This window comes from Coloeus monedula (assembly GCF_965178545.1).
Source record: "Coloeus monedula genome assembly, chromosome: 1".
NCBI lineage: Eukaryota > Metazoa > Chordata > Aves > Passeriformes > Corvidae > Coloeus > Coloeus monedula.
Window position 1 is genome coordinate 124548309 of NC_138781.1, and position 15834 is coordinate 124564142.

Consider the following 15834-nt stretch of genomic DNA (forward strand, 5'->3'; position numbering starts at 1 on the left):
AGGTACAGCAACCTTCAGCATCTAAGATAAAAGTCCCACTTAAAAGTTTTTAAAAAATATTAAATGCACATCATCTGACTGCAGTTTCTTCAAACCTTTCTGCAAAAACAGTCTAAAATCTTCTAGAATAACAGTAAAAAAAAAAATCACTCAAATTGTTTAATTAACAAATGTAAATTAATAAAAATAAAGACATTTATTTCAATCAAGTATGGAAGATGCACTCTTTGCCTTTCTAGGGTCAAAAAGGATTTCAACAGAGCCGGGATGTATTCCAGCTTTTTCACACTGAGAAAATTTTTGCCAAGCAAAGAAGCTCAACAATCAGACAGCTTTTTAACATTGTACAGCAGAATCGGAATGCTTTGTCTCCAAGGGAATAGCAGAAGGTCTTATAGAAGAAAAGATGATGTACATGCACATTCCATGCTTTTTTAGGACTATGGGGAATGGTAAATGGAAAGCACAGTTTTACTCAGCCTGGCCCAAAAGACAGGATGCTAATAAAGATGACATGCACGCTGACAGAACACTGAGCATGCAAGCAAACCCATCTTACAACAGAATTGAAAAAACCACAAACATATTTATATGGCAGGAGTATTAGTCTGTATCCCTTTAAATTTCAGAAGCCTGGACTATTCACTGGAAAATAATAGTGTGCTACTATAGTAGTACTAACACTATTACTTTTTATAATAACTAGTACATTGTTCCTGCAGTTCTTCTTTTTAACTGCTCCACTGCTTTGTGCTTTCCGCAGCAAGAAATAATTCGAGAATGGGCACATATATGACAAGTTCAGGGTTTTTTTAGGCCAGAATATATCCATTGTCATGTGATGAACAAAGATTATTATTTGAAAGAGAGCAGCTTTATGATTTGCAATTCTTCTTCCCTTCTCAATGGAAAGGCAGCTATTTTAATCAGAACAAATAATCAGAAGGAACAAAAGTGATGGAATGGAAAGTGGTAAGTTGTCAAGAATAAAATAGCATTAAATGTTGCTCAGTTAAATTGTCAAACATACTAACAAATTCTAACTTGGATGTAAATATAAAATAGAACACTATATATACTAATTTAGTAACAGAAGCATACCTGTGTCAGTTGCATGTATTTATTTATTTTATCTACGGCATTGTATAAATGATGAATTTTTTTTTTTGGCTAGTGTAGCTGATAAATAATAAAACTGTTTGGTTAAAAATAACATTAAATATCTGGACGGAGTGATATTAGGTCCCAAATACCTAACTATACTATTGCTACAGGTGAAACTGGAGCATGGCTGTTAGAAGTAAGCTGTAATGATGAAAAGAGATTGTTTCTCCTTCTGCAGATGACTCCATGCACAGGATCACCCTTCACCAACGGTGCTGACACCTTAACTTACTTCTGAGAATTAGCTTCGATATTATTTTACCTTTGTGGAAAATGATTATAGTTAAATGCATATGACAGAAACTAGTAACATTAAAGTTACTACTATTAGCTAGTCTACTGATTTATAACCAGAAACTGAATTGTATTATCCTGTCTTTTAAAGAAATAAAGACAATAAATATAATGTGTTTAAAAAAATTATTTCATATTAAACTCTACCTTCCTGTACTCATTTTCCAACTGATTCAGCAAGAGCTGTAAAAGAATAACCAACATAACTAAAGGGAAGATATTTGAGGAACACACCTGAGTTTTCATCTGACTACTTCTTTCACGGATTCCTGACAGAGGTTTTCTTGCAACTTTCTGCTTGTGAGACAAATCTAAAAAATCTGCTTTTTTTTTCACAGAGTGGCTGTCGTGAAAAGGAAGAGTGAGATACGGTGTTTCAGAGTCAGCTGCAGAAAATAGAAAGAAAAAAGGATTAATTCAATATCCCAAGTCAAACCATATCTGTTTAATATTCAGTGTGATTGATCAGAGGTTCCAATATATCTCGTTATAGAAAACAGTGTAATAAACCTTAAGGTAAATACTTCAAATTTGGTAATTGAGAACGGAAAACTTTGAATGGAATTATGGAAGGTGCTTCAAACACTGATGAAGGTGAATATTAAAACAGGTATTCCCAGTCAGGTAGAGTTATTTGAAAGGGAGTAAATTCAATTACATAGCACTTCCTTATATCAGTAGTTACTCAGAAGACCATTTCAAAACCATTGCCATTTACATATGGCTTCCAAATACTGAGCAGACCAAATATTTTAGGGCTGGTGCTGGCAGGCAGAGAATCAGCCTTCATGTCTTCCAAAATAACATATTAATTTATCTTCTGAAAGCAACAGTGTAACTGCCACCAATTTTACTTTATAAATATGGTAATCCAAACCATTTTGACTAATTTCAAGTCAAATGTCTGTATCCAAATACTGCAAGATGGCAAGACATGCTGTTAAGTCATTTATGTTTTAACCTGCAGTCAACTCTGTAACAACCACCACTTCCCCATCATTTTTAAAAAAACCTCAACATTTATTTCAGGTTTTATTTTAGTTTCAACACTAATTTGTTTTCCCACTTGAAGAACATGTTGCCTTTAAACCTCAAAAAGGCTTTAAGGCTTTTTTTACCTCCCAGACATTTTTTTTTTCTTTCCAAGTTTAAAACTTGGACTTCTGCTACATCTATCTTGTGAAGGCCTTTAAAGGACTGACAATATACACAGATCAAATAAGTATCAACAAATATATTTTAAATGTCTGATGAATTTCATGCATATTTATTCAAGAATGCCCAACATTTTTTAAACATGGGAAGTAAATGTGAATATTTACACACTCAAAATGTACTAGCTACTCCTTTCCATGACTCTGGGAGTTTGGGATGTGAGGGAAAAAACCAACACATGAACTAGTGCTAAAATTAAATTTTATATTGGAAAAGCTCAATTTCTATTCATGTCTTTTGGACTCATCATTGGTACAAGTTCCTTACATACAATTCTTAGTATATATATTTTTAGCTGCTATTTTATGATTTCTGTAATTTTTAAATAAGCATGAAATAATTGATTAGTTTTTCTTACAAAACTGTACATAGGCTGCATGTTCATCTATTATTCTTTCATTGCTTTTTTTCCTGGCAGCTCTGGAGGCTTTCCAATTCATTAAGAAACGTCTTTCCGTTTCTTGAATTTCTTTCCCATCAAGGGATTCTGCAAAAGAGAACATTTTCTGTGATACAAAGTGAACTAAATGGCTATACAAAGTTGTATGTAATGTGTATTGGCTCTATATTCATTCTCTTCAAATATTTTTTTTTTTCTAGTATTCTGGTAAAGAAAAAAATAACCAATAAAGATTTATGTTCATATTCAAGCTGCAAGAATGATTTAATATGTCTTAATTGCAAAAAAAAACCCCTACATTTTTTATAAATTTCAAGGGAAATACACATATTTCATATTTGGTTAACATGCAACACTTCTAGAAAGTTCTGAAGAAAGGATATGCTCTTACATACAGTATAGATAGATGCAAAAATACAGGTTCAGAGGGAAACTACATGTCTTAGCAATCAAGGGATTCTACTGATCATGAAGACAGTCACACAGATTTTCCTCTCTAATTAACTTTACTCACTTAGGTGCCATAAACCTTTTGCTCTATGATTCATTGGTTGCATCTGCATTTTTGAGTCAGCCCAAATGAAATACCTCAGGTGGCTACAAATTTAGGTTGCATTAGAACTGTCCTAAGGCACTGTTATTTTCATTGTGCAGATAAGCTGTTTCTTTTTCTTAATGGCCAATACTTTGTACTCTGAGAAAAATCAAGTTCCGTAATTCTAACTTTAAACATAATTGCCACATTTATCCAAAAAAGTAAAAAATTAGCAGGGTTTTTTTTTTACTTATTTCTACAGTACAACTGTTTAGATATAGAAGAATAACTTTCTTCCTTTTATGCTAAAGTTATCTTATATATAATATAATATATATAATCTTATATTATATTATAATATAAATAATATAAACTGCACCATAAGGGTTAAGATTAACAAATAACACCCATAAGTGTGAACTGCTTCTAAGTTTAAGGATGAATGTTATATGACAAATTCAAACACAGTAAGGTGGGATCTGCACAACTGGCGCTCTACAACAAAAACACTTTAGCAACTACTACACATTGATAGGGGAATGGATTAAACTGATCTTTGAAAATCAGTTTCACAACATCTGGAATACGAACACAAAAATTGTCTTGTAACAGTCTCACCAATCATCTATTACAAAACAAATGATTACTACTACTAATACCAAAAGCCAAACAAGATGGCTTGTGAAGCTGATTACATAAGCAGTTTTAGCTTTGTATATAAATTAAAAATGTATGATTTGACACATATCTATAGCAGTAACTGTGTTTACATACATAGTGCTACTCAAGAACAATTAATTTTTCAGTTATTTTCTAAAAGAGTGGGGGTTATGGGTGGGCTGTTGATTCAATTTTTTACCTAAAGTCTGTGACTGTACTATAATCCTGTCCCTGTACTTTGGGTTTTGGCAGATGGGGTTTCCCGTAAGATCTATTCTGTGTAGCTTTGTCCATTTTTTTAATACAACCTCCAAATCCTGCAATTGAAACAACAACAGAACATTGTGATTATGTTTCCCCCTCCAGAATAAAATTCAACAGTGATTCGTTCAGCCAGGCCCAAATCCTGCACACAGAAATAACTTCAACAAGACTATTCACATTAAGAATGTGCATTTTCAAGCAGATTGGTCCACAGCATCCCCTGAATACATCAAAATTGCACAGAAGAACTGGTGATGCAGCTGGAAGACACACCATTTTTAAGGATACAGTAACGCCAGCTTTGGAAAATTACCACTTCAATCTCACTTATAAGCACCTAAAGCCTAGGAAGTACCAATGAAAACAATTGTATGATATGTAATGTCTGTTAATGCATCACCAAGGTCTTACAGAGCCCTTAGAATATCAGCGTGTGGCACAATAAATACTTTATAAAGGACAGACTAAAAAAAAAGCTAAAAACCAGAGTATCCAGAGTGGACTGCCTCTCTCTTTATATATATGTAGAACTGTATTTTACAGGAGAAAGAGTAATCTCTCCCTACCTAACTGTGGGTGGTCAGTTATAGTATTGGCCTAAACAGTGAAATTAGTGAAATATACCTTGCTCCATCTGTATTTCTGTCTGTTACCCAGGGACAGCATGACCTAGATGAAACTATTCTGTCTTTTAAATACAATAAATTCAAGGTAAAAACATGCAAAGTTTAGCAGATTGGTCCTTTCTACTCAGACACCCTACTTTATGAAATACTTTCTTTCCAAAATTTCATTTAACTCCCATTCTTCACAGGCTTTTCTTGTATGTATGAAAAGCTTATGGAGGGATTCAAGACTACCTGTACAAATAGAAGAGGAGAGAGAATTTATGTTCTACTGTTGTAATAATTTGGAAAAATCTACTCATCATGCTGTGACAGATTCTAAACTGCAAAGTGTGTGAAATTTTGTAGCTTGATGCCAACAATGAAGTCTCTAGTAATGCAGGTATCTCTTAGGTCCTTCAAATTTAGAAAATTGCTTGGGTAACACAAGCAGGGAGAATTCTGCTTTTGCTGGCTCATCTCCCTTGGTAGAAAATCCTCTTGGAAATATTCTATGGGTTACATAATATATGTTAAGAAAAATCATGTGGAAGAGAAAGTGGCAGCACAGCTTCATACCTCCAAATCATATAATTTTTGGTCTATCTCTGATGATGGTGATTATCATCTATTGTTATTCAGTGATAAAAATGTCTTCTTAGAAAAACAGAGAGCAAAAGCCTGGTTCTGTGAGGATCAAGACTGATAAAACAATGCAAGAAACTCTGAGGACCAATGCACACAAAGAAATGTTAATAATTCTTGTAATGTTATGCAGCAAAGCTTAATCAGCATGTATCCGAACAGCAACATGATAACCCCCATAGTTTAGGTGCTAGCACTTAATCACAAGCAAAATATTTTAGGCTAGAATTATTAAAAAAGAAAAATCATTTAGCAAGTATATTTATTTATTCTTACCTAAGCATTCAGACACTATAATTGAAGCCTGTAATGTGTTCTAGATTTCACTAGAAAGAATTTTTCCTAGAAATAGTTTTGCAACACAAAGTTGTCTATTACTGAAATAAAATGTATACAGTTTAACTTTGATGAATGTACACAGAGTCCTGTAGATTTTTGTTAGCTGTTACTTACTTGATAAATGACCCAGAACATGCTTACTCCAATGTATGTTTATCTAAGAGCACACTAATCCTGTGCTGAAATATGATTACCCTTTCGATACGCTCTAGTTGTTCATTGCCTTCCTGTCTCTAATAAAGTGCTTTCACTTCCCAGCCTTTCAATAAGCTGTACTAAAGGGACCAGACACTCTTCTGGGCAGGCTCCGTTTGATAAATGATCATGTCATGCTATCACTTTGAGGTCTGCTACAAAATACTGACGAGCAAACTATATTCCATCGGGGAGGGTGGGGAGGGGGAAGGGCAAGTGCCCGAGCAGGCAGCTGGAGTGCTGGCAATAACTTTCTTACCAATTAACGGTGGCCATTTAAGAATTGGTATTTGACCAGTATGCTCCAGTTTTTATCGGAAACATCTAATCCAACTGCCCCAGCTACATCTACAGACAGCAATTTGTCACCAGTTTGATTACCTGTCATAATCTATTTGAGAAAATCTATAATTTTTCTCTTGTTCCTGACTCAATTCTGAAGTGAATGAATTCATCTTTCGTGATATCCTCTTGTCATAATCAATACTGGGCAGAGGTTGAATAAATTAAAGACTTGGGAAATACAGAGTTTTACAGGTATTTCTAGCTATATTTTTTCTACCTATCCAAACACTCACACAAGTCATAATCTTCCAAAAACTAATGAACTTAATAAATAAATAATATGTTGGCTTTTTGTAAAAAGGAATAGTTGTGGGGGGTTTTTTAATAGACATAGTGTTTTTAAAAAATTTCCTTAATTCCAACCCAAATACACTGCAGTCTAGAAGACCTTGTGATCCTGACTAAAGCAAACCAGAACCTCAGTAGGATGAATAAATGAAGTAGCAAGCAACAGAAAACAAAGAAAAGCCAATTCTATTAAAATCAATTATGTTCTTGAGAACTGACCTACAACATACCTTTTGCATATGGTAGCTAGTCATAGTTATTTTGCATGAATTAAGAAAAATTACTTGATTTTCTTCTGTCTACTGTTCAGACTGCATTATATAAACTTCAGTCAAGTGAAACCAGGTCATATGCCTTGATGTCTGTTAGTTATGCTAACATAGCCCTGAATTAGCCACAACCTTAAGTGCTTGAATTTACTAGTCCTAATTTCCAACTGTGCTGAAATCAAGGTGGCATGGTTGCAAAGCAAAGGAAAATGGGTTTTCATAATAAAGCGAAAAAACTGAGAGAAATGTTTAGATATTAAATAATTATATAAAATACACAAAACTGAGAAAAGTCTACATAAGATTGCATATCATACATTTCTCATGCCTTTCATATTTTCATCTTTCACAAAGATTCCATGTTATTCCTGCAGTTCACCAGACCTGCTCAGACACAGATAGCTCCTCTACAGTCTTTCTTCCCACCGGGTGAAGCACAACTGGGTACAGAGCTCTCCGACACTTCCATGTCATGCAGCACTGCCACGATCTCTGATCAATGCCAGATATTCCTGGGGAAGTTCTTGATGGCAGTGATGGGAAAGAAAGAATGGTAAAAGAGGGGACATAGTGCTTTTGGCATGAAAAAGAGGTATACATCAGAGTTTTGATAACAGAGGGGCAAGAGGGAGGAGAATGGAGGCAGCTTGTGTGGGAATGAAAGAGCCTTTGCTGTGTGCAACAAGTTCAGCCAGCAGAACCAGTTAAGTGTATAGAACTGTATACTCCTAAAATCCTTGCAGCTTTCACAGCTGTAGAATAATGTATGCCATGCAATCATGAAATTCAGGGATGCAAAAAAGTTGAAACATACTCAAAACTTCCCTCAGCTATTTTTTTTTAACAGTCAGCAGCTGTATAAGATTGTTCTCCTACTTGGTGTATGCTGTGAGCTAAAGCCTTCTACACAGCGTTAAAACTGACTTTTTAAAAAATACTTTGTATGGCTTACTGCACTTTTCAACAGTTTGGTTCTTATTTATTTAAGAATTTATATCAGTGATAAGTAGAGCCTACCAAAATGTAATCCCTTAAAACTCAGTAATTGTAGCTGGAAAGCTGGATATCCACCTGCATTACACTGTATATTAAACATATTTGATATGTTCATTAATTTTACAGGTCTGCAAAGATACGAATAGAAACACCTTCCCTGTTCCATATATTTCAAACAATTATATTTTTTAAACAATTGGAAGATTGTTTAGAAAACACAAAGAACAGTCACTTTCAAAATATACCAGAGCTTAATCTGAATGTAATGGACAGCAGCAGCAAACTCAAATGCTAATTGCATAATTTTTCAAATATTGTGACCATGCAGCATAGAAATCTACATTATTTGGGTAAATATAATTCTGGTTTTCCTGATGATTACATAATCAAGTTTAATAATGAATAAATAATATATACACAGTTACTGAATAATGCAGTCTTTTTGTCTTATCCTTATTCTGTTTCAGAGGATTCTGTTTTTTCCTCTGAGATACTGAAAATGCTGTCTCAAACTGGCATCCTAATTCTTAAAATTAATTGGTTCTTTGGCTATGACAATTTCTTTTTAAGATCATCACAACAGAAGTATATTTTATTTATAAGAAAGAAAGAGCCAATATAAAAATCTCTGTAATATGTTTTATTTAGAAATGGATTTCTTTTAAAAAGGGAAGCTTTGGGGAGATTGCCTATTTGAAAAAGCTTTCTGCTATTTTGATGTAACCAACATATTCAATGTGATTTTAATTCTTCAGCTAAAGCCTACATGAATTGTATTTTGATATAAATTCAATCACAACTGACATCCAGGACTTGAAATACAAAGCATTAATAGTCCTCAAGTAAAAAAGAAGGACATCATTCAACATTTTTTAATATTAAAGTGTAAAAAAATGAAGAGTCCAAAGAAAATATATTCATCTATATAACTAATAGGTTATGCACACGAAATACTGCAATCTCCTCATTAGTAAAGAGAACTGCCAAATTCTCTCAACAATCTGTTAAAAATACATTGTGTTCTAAGAAGTAGTAAGAATAGTTATTCTAATAATTACTAACCAATGAAAGTTAAGTTTACTAAGGAAATAAAATGTATATGCAAACCAGAAATGAAAGAGTTTATTTTAAGCAAGACTTTGTCTTGGTGATTTGGGTTACCATTTAAGCCCATTAATTTCAGTATTAATTAATAAAAATAGAATTTTTGACGTCCTAGATAAATGCTTCTCCATTTTTAATCTCAGTAATATTTCTATATGAGAAAAGACAGCATGCTTGACAATCCAGAGATTTAGTAACAGCAGAAGTAAAATTTCTTTTTACTCATAAATTTGGTGATAAAGATGAATGTGACTAATTTCTTATCACCCATACTTAATACAACAAATATTTATTTTAATACCTTCATATGTTTAAGTCGATTGTCGACTGCTTTAAGATAAGAAAGATTTTCCAAAACTGCCAGCTCTTCTAATTCATCAATGTTGTTATTGCTGATATTCAATACAGACAAAGATTTCTGAAGGAAGAAATGCAGAAAAAGAAGTATTTTTTTCATGCCATGTATGCTTCAAGTTGTAAACTATTACAGAAAATTATCTTAAAAGATGAACAAACATATGAAGAAGAAACATGCAAATACCACCTCCACGTACTATACAGATTGTTTTATGTTGGCTTTCCATCTTGTCCTAAAATGTAATTTATTCTGCTTTTGAAGTGAAACCAAAGTAAGATTGTTTCTCAATTATTTCAGGAATTCTCAGTAAATACAGAATTTTTGTTTTTCTTTAAACATGTTCAAGTGCTTTACGGAGTTCTGCAAGTGCTACTAACTCTACTTTTGAAGTATGAAACATACATTGAAACTGACTGCCTTTTTATAGAATCATAGAATGGCTTGGGCTGGAAGGGACCTTAAAGATCATCTAGTTCCATCCCCCTGCCATAAGCAGAGACACCTTCCACTAGACCAGGTTGCCCAATGCCCATCCAACCTGGCCTTGAACACTGCCAGGAATGGGTCATCCACAGCTTCTCTGTGCTATTTGTTCCAGTGTCTCACCACCCTCACAAAGAATTTCTTCCTAACAGCTAATCTAAACCTGCCCTTGATCAGTTTCAGGCTATTACCCTGTGTCCTATCACAACACACCCTTGCAAAAAGTGCTTCTCCAGCTTTCTTATGAACCTCCTTTAGGTACTAGAATGCTGGTATAAGGTGTCCCTGGAACCTTCTCTTCTCCAGGCTGAACAACCCCAACTCTCTCAGCCTGTCTTCACAGGAGAGGTGCTCCAGCCCTCTGATCCTCTTTGTGGCCCTCTCTGGCCTTGCTGCAGCAGGTCCATGTTCTTATACTGTGGGCCCAAAGATTGCATCTGAACTGCAGAGCTGAAGCCCTTATGTGATACCCACATAGTCTCATTCAACAGCTGGACTACAGCGTTCTTCTTTCATGCCTGATCCTACAAACCTCTCAGTATCCATACGTCTGCTCCTTACCCCTTCTCTGGAGCAGTACTGAGTCACATATTGCACTTTGCTATTTGTAACAGACAATAGTTACGGAGATCTTTACATTTTAGATAAAAAGCTAAATGTGTTTCGGGTGTTTATCTCGGGAAATACTAATGTAGTTCCACATAAAAAGAAGAAGTTTATATCTCTAGAAAATGAAAAGGGACACCTAATCCAGTGAGTTTAGAATTATACAAGGTATAGGACTTACCATTAGTTGGAAAACCTCCATTTCAGCAGTTGATACAGGAAAACTAACTCCCTTCAAAAATTTGACCAAGATCTACATTGCAGACAGAAATTACCAGTATCATCCTGATAAGCCAGGTTCATAAACTTAATCTTCTCAGTCAGATTCATGACATTGTCATCATGAAAACATTTGCCTGTGGTACACAGAGAGCTATACGGCCTCATGTTTTTATCTCTTTCATCTCTGACGCCATTAAAAGAGCCAGAAACAGATGAATAAGAAGTAAAATGTGATGTCTTAAAAAGGCTCCAAACACTTAGCACTTGGAGGATAAAATAGAATATTTTTACATTTAGCTTCCACAAAGATGTTACATTGTCAAGAATGCAAGGTGATCCTTAAAAAACAAAACAAACCCCACTTCAAAAGGCCTTAAATAAAAGCCACGAAGAACAAAATCTAGGCCAGGCTGCTGAAAAACACATGAAGAGTTTATTATACATTATTATCCTGGGAAGATTATAGCTATAAAACTTCCCTTTACTTTGATAATTTCTCCAATATAGAGGGAACAAAGTACAAATGCTCTCATGGTAATGACTCATTTCTATTAAAGAAAAACAGCAATACATGTCTTGAATTACTTAACCTCAAAACAGGAAAAAAATAGAGCTAGGTTAAATATTTATGATATACATGTGAACAAAAGAACTCACTTTTTAGTGAGTTTTTCATCTTCACAAAAAAAGGCTCATCAAACCCTGGCTACACTATGGGAGATACAGCAAGAGGAATTTTTTTAGTACAGGACTACATCCATTAGCAAATAAAGCCTACTTTTTAACCTTTTCAACTATATTTTTTATGTTTTCTGAGCAATTAACATGTTGAAAGACAACTTCAAAAAGATTTCCTGAAATCTTGATATAACACAACATAGAAGAACTACAGAACTAAAACTGAATGTTTTTGATTGTGTTGTTCTTAATATCCAGGGAAAAAAAAAGCTGTTAGTGCCTTTTTTTTCCATTCCATTTTCTACAGAAACACAAAAGGCAGTAAATAACTACAACAATCAAATCAGTGAAATAGCAACAAACTAATTCACTACAAGTGAAACAGAGTAAGAAAACTAAGAGTGAAAAATTCCAACCCCGTTTTAAGTTTATTCACATTCTGTTGGTATAGGGCATCCACACACTTCCTTAATTCCTCTCTCTTTATTCTCATTTTCATCCTTCATAATAAAAAAAAAAAGATGAAGTAGAATTTGCTGGACTCCTCGTTTAAATGAGAATTAGGGTGGGAGTCCCTTGGTAGAATCTGAAAGAATGCCACCAGTTGGCAAAGAAGGAAAACACAGAGTGATCAAGTCCTAATCATTTCTCCTAAAAATACTAATCACTTGACAACTGGCTCATTGAAATTCTCAAAATATACTTACTGCCAGGGAGTTAAGAGATACTGGATCAAACAGAAGCTTTTCACCAAGAGGGAGATGTTGACTTTCAATGTGTAGCTCCCTTAGTTCTCCTACTTTATCCAAACCCTCAACTACAGTGATACAGTTGCCTCCCAAATATCTACAGAATAGAACACAAAACAGATTTAATGTCCTTTGAAAGTAAGAGCAAACACAAGGCTTCAATATATAAAGAAAAATATTTTTCAAGCATTATTGAATAACACTTGGAAATTATGATAGAAAAAGTAAATAACCCAGCATACAAGTAGATTGTACACTTAACTGATTCGAGAGCTTTTTTGCAATTTTATCTACTGCTATTATTACTATTATTATTATTATTATATGACTGAAAGAATAAAATAATTTAAATAGATGTCAAGATGATATGTCATTACTTTTATCACAGAACATCTCATCAAAAAATAACAAGCAATTACTTCCATTTGAAAAGCAAAATTTAGGAGCTGAAAGGACCTTAATGGCTACACAATTTAAAAAATTTCTTAAGTGTCATAACTATTCTTTTTACTAGTAAAATAAATACATTATTTTCAACTTACAGTTTTTCAAGTTTTTTCAGTGATGAGAGATTTTCTATACTTGAAATACGATTGTTCTGAAGGTAAAGGTGTGTTATATTTGAAGCAAAGTCCAAGTTCTGGATTTGGTTGATTTGGTTATCATATAAATACAGAACTCTCAGATTTTTACAGAAAGAGAGGTCACCCTGAAATAAACAATAACATGCTACTTAATGTTCACTCACTGCCTGCTTCTGGAAGCTATTCATTGTTCTTATACTTAAATTCTGCTGCATGATTAATAAATTTTCACCTTTAGCAAACACTTCTTAAAACTATTTTTCCTAGAACAATGGAGTTATTCTATATTGTCAGTTATCATCAGATTAGAGACTGAAATCTGTCGTTATTATTTGGTCATAGAGAAGTTGATGACTACAGGCATAACCAGCAGATACACCACATACAGTGTGACTTCATTCCCTTCCCTGCCTTCATCAGATGGATTCCAGAAAAGCACAGTTTTTAGTCTAGTTGTCTCCATTAAACCACACTGATGTAACTGGAAACCAGTTCTTGGCAAAGAATTACTGGTTTATACACAACCTTGCACTTCAATCTATTTTAATGTACTTCTGAACTCAGGTTTGCACTCAAATGTTGAGTTTCTTTGAATACATTCCTATTAAACAAGTAAAAGGCCACTCCTTATGAAGGTTTCTGTAAAACTTCGCTGTGGCAGCTGATGAACCAGACCTCATCAAACGGACTGATCCAATTAGTAACTTGCTATGGCTGCACGTGTTCCTAGGAGTGGGCTGAATAAACCCATTTGCTTGCAGGGATCTGTTCACACAGAACAAGGGATTTCTTCTTGACTGAAATCACACTTTTAGAGCAGAAATCCACCACATGCAACAATGCACTTGTGCAGGGCTCAGCAGTTTCAAAATTTTCTCAGTATCTTGAGAGAATCTGAATTAACTCAGAACTTACTGAAACCTGTATACATTTCCTACTATTAAACTCAGAGGAAGGAGGACAGGGTTAAATTTGCAGGTTTAGTCTTCGAAATAAAAAGCTCATGGATTATTCTCTAAATGAGTAAGCCCCAAGGAGCAATTTTTTTTAAAAAAAGTATATTTTTAACCTGACTAATTTGAAAAAGCCACTACACCAGTCCAAATTTGTTAACCTCACTCGGGTTATTTCCTGTTCCTGAACTCTCCTTTCCTTTCTCAGACTTCCTCTGCAATTTAAGGAATAAATCACAGATAGATTGAAAAGATTGTGCTGTGAGTTAACAACTCTGTCAAACTTGGCTTTCCTTGTTTGTCTCGCCAACTATGAACACTTCATCATAACGGTAACTACAAAACATTAGAGTAGCCAGTTTAAAAGGAATAATGAAAAATAAATCTTACAATTGAATCGATATTTTTATCTGACAAATTCAGATGAGTTATTTTTTGCAGATATTGTCCAAAGTCCTCTTCACTACGATTCTTGTGACTGGCATTTTTAGCAATTAAGTCCATTGTTAGTTGAACCATGGTTCTGTAATAGATCAAGCTGCTCTACTGGTTCTTTATTAATAGTTTATTCCACGTGCTCTTCTAAGTAGTATTATAGAATGCCTTAAAAACAAAAAAAAGGGAAAATGTTATACTACTTGTATCCCAGAACTTCAACAAAGCTTACATGTGTACTTGAAATCTGACATATCCTCACCATACCCTTTTCATTTACAGTGATACTATATGGTCTATAAAAATCTACCTCTTTTATTGCTGACATTTTATCGTTTTTGGTGTATTAATTAACATTTAAAATATTTTTTCTATTTGATTTGTTGTTTCAGTTTGCTTAAGAAGGTTGTATCCTGGTTTTCATCTTTTTCTTGTAGAAATATGAGCACAATGCTCCACAGCAGGTATAATTCTCACACATATTAACTAGTTAATGGAAGTTCATAACCTGATTATAAATTAGAAAATACAGGACACTCCATAACAGGTTTTACAGGCTGTGGGAGGTGGCATTAAGCTACAGTGCTCTTTATATATCTGCACAGCACTTTTGTCACGTGCACAACGGCATCCTCTGCAGAGTTAAAAACTTTTGAGTTTTTCCCACTAAGGCATATTATAGAGGCTCTCACAACAATACCATATTTTTTTTTCAAACTCTGGCTCATATAAGTGAGCTTATAAATGAGGGAATGGGGGAGAGGGAAGAAGGTAAGTGGCTAGTATTGAATGGGATGCATAAACGATCCGGGGATAAAGATACCCTAACAGATATAACTTAATGACTCAGAACAGAAAGGTCACCTATTCAGCCAGTACATATACCAATGTATATTATCTATTCTAGCTGATACACAAAAGCCCCACAATAGTGTATCAGAAAACTGAGGAGACAGCAAAAAGCGTCCCAGTGCTAAACCTCGCACAGAGAATCCTCCTTGCCAGCATTACAATTAGGAGAAACAAGAAAAGCCAAGATCGAGGCTGCGAAGGCAGAAGAAACTTCCTTTCTTACGAAACAAATCTGAAGCTCAGTAGCTCTCCTTTATCGCAACACGATTTGCTTTTAACTTTGATTTTAAAAGATGGGGATGAAGGAGACCTGAAAGGACATTGTGGGTTGCCTGTTTTTCTACTGTGAGTTTCTTGCTTTTTAGATAAAAATAACTTTCAGAGCCCCTTTTCAGATCTTCTTCCAAACCCAGCAGAATAAGCGGGAGAAAGCCGGGCAGGTCTCCCTCCCTCGGTCCCCCAGCTCCTTCCTACCTACAGCCGTGCGACTGTCCACCGCCCTGCCCGTCCCGCCGCCCCGCCACCAGCAGGGCCGGTGGGAAGGCGGTTCTGACGGCGGGCACGGGCCGGGATCCGCTCCAGGCACCCTCCCGGCA

General features: G+C 34.7%; 1 protein-coding gene across 1 annotated transcript; it reads right to left on the reverse strand.

The window, feature by feature from the left end:
• Positions 1–201: 201 nt before the first annotated feature.
• On the reverse strand, positions 202–14470 carry PPP1R42 (protein phosphatase 1 regulatory subunit 42; the record flags this gene model as incomplete). Its single annotated transcript, XM_082285541.1, has 8 exons — positions 202–288; positions 1693–1844; positions 3032–3160; positions 4468–4585; positions 9620–9736; positions 12373–12511; positions 12957–13123; positions 14342–14470. The coding sequence occupies 8 exons, from the start codon at positions 14468–14470 to the stop codon at positions 202–204; spliced, it is 1038 nt and encodes a 345-aa protein (XP_082141667.1).
• Between the last annotated feature and the right edge of the window lie 1364 nt (positions 14471–15834).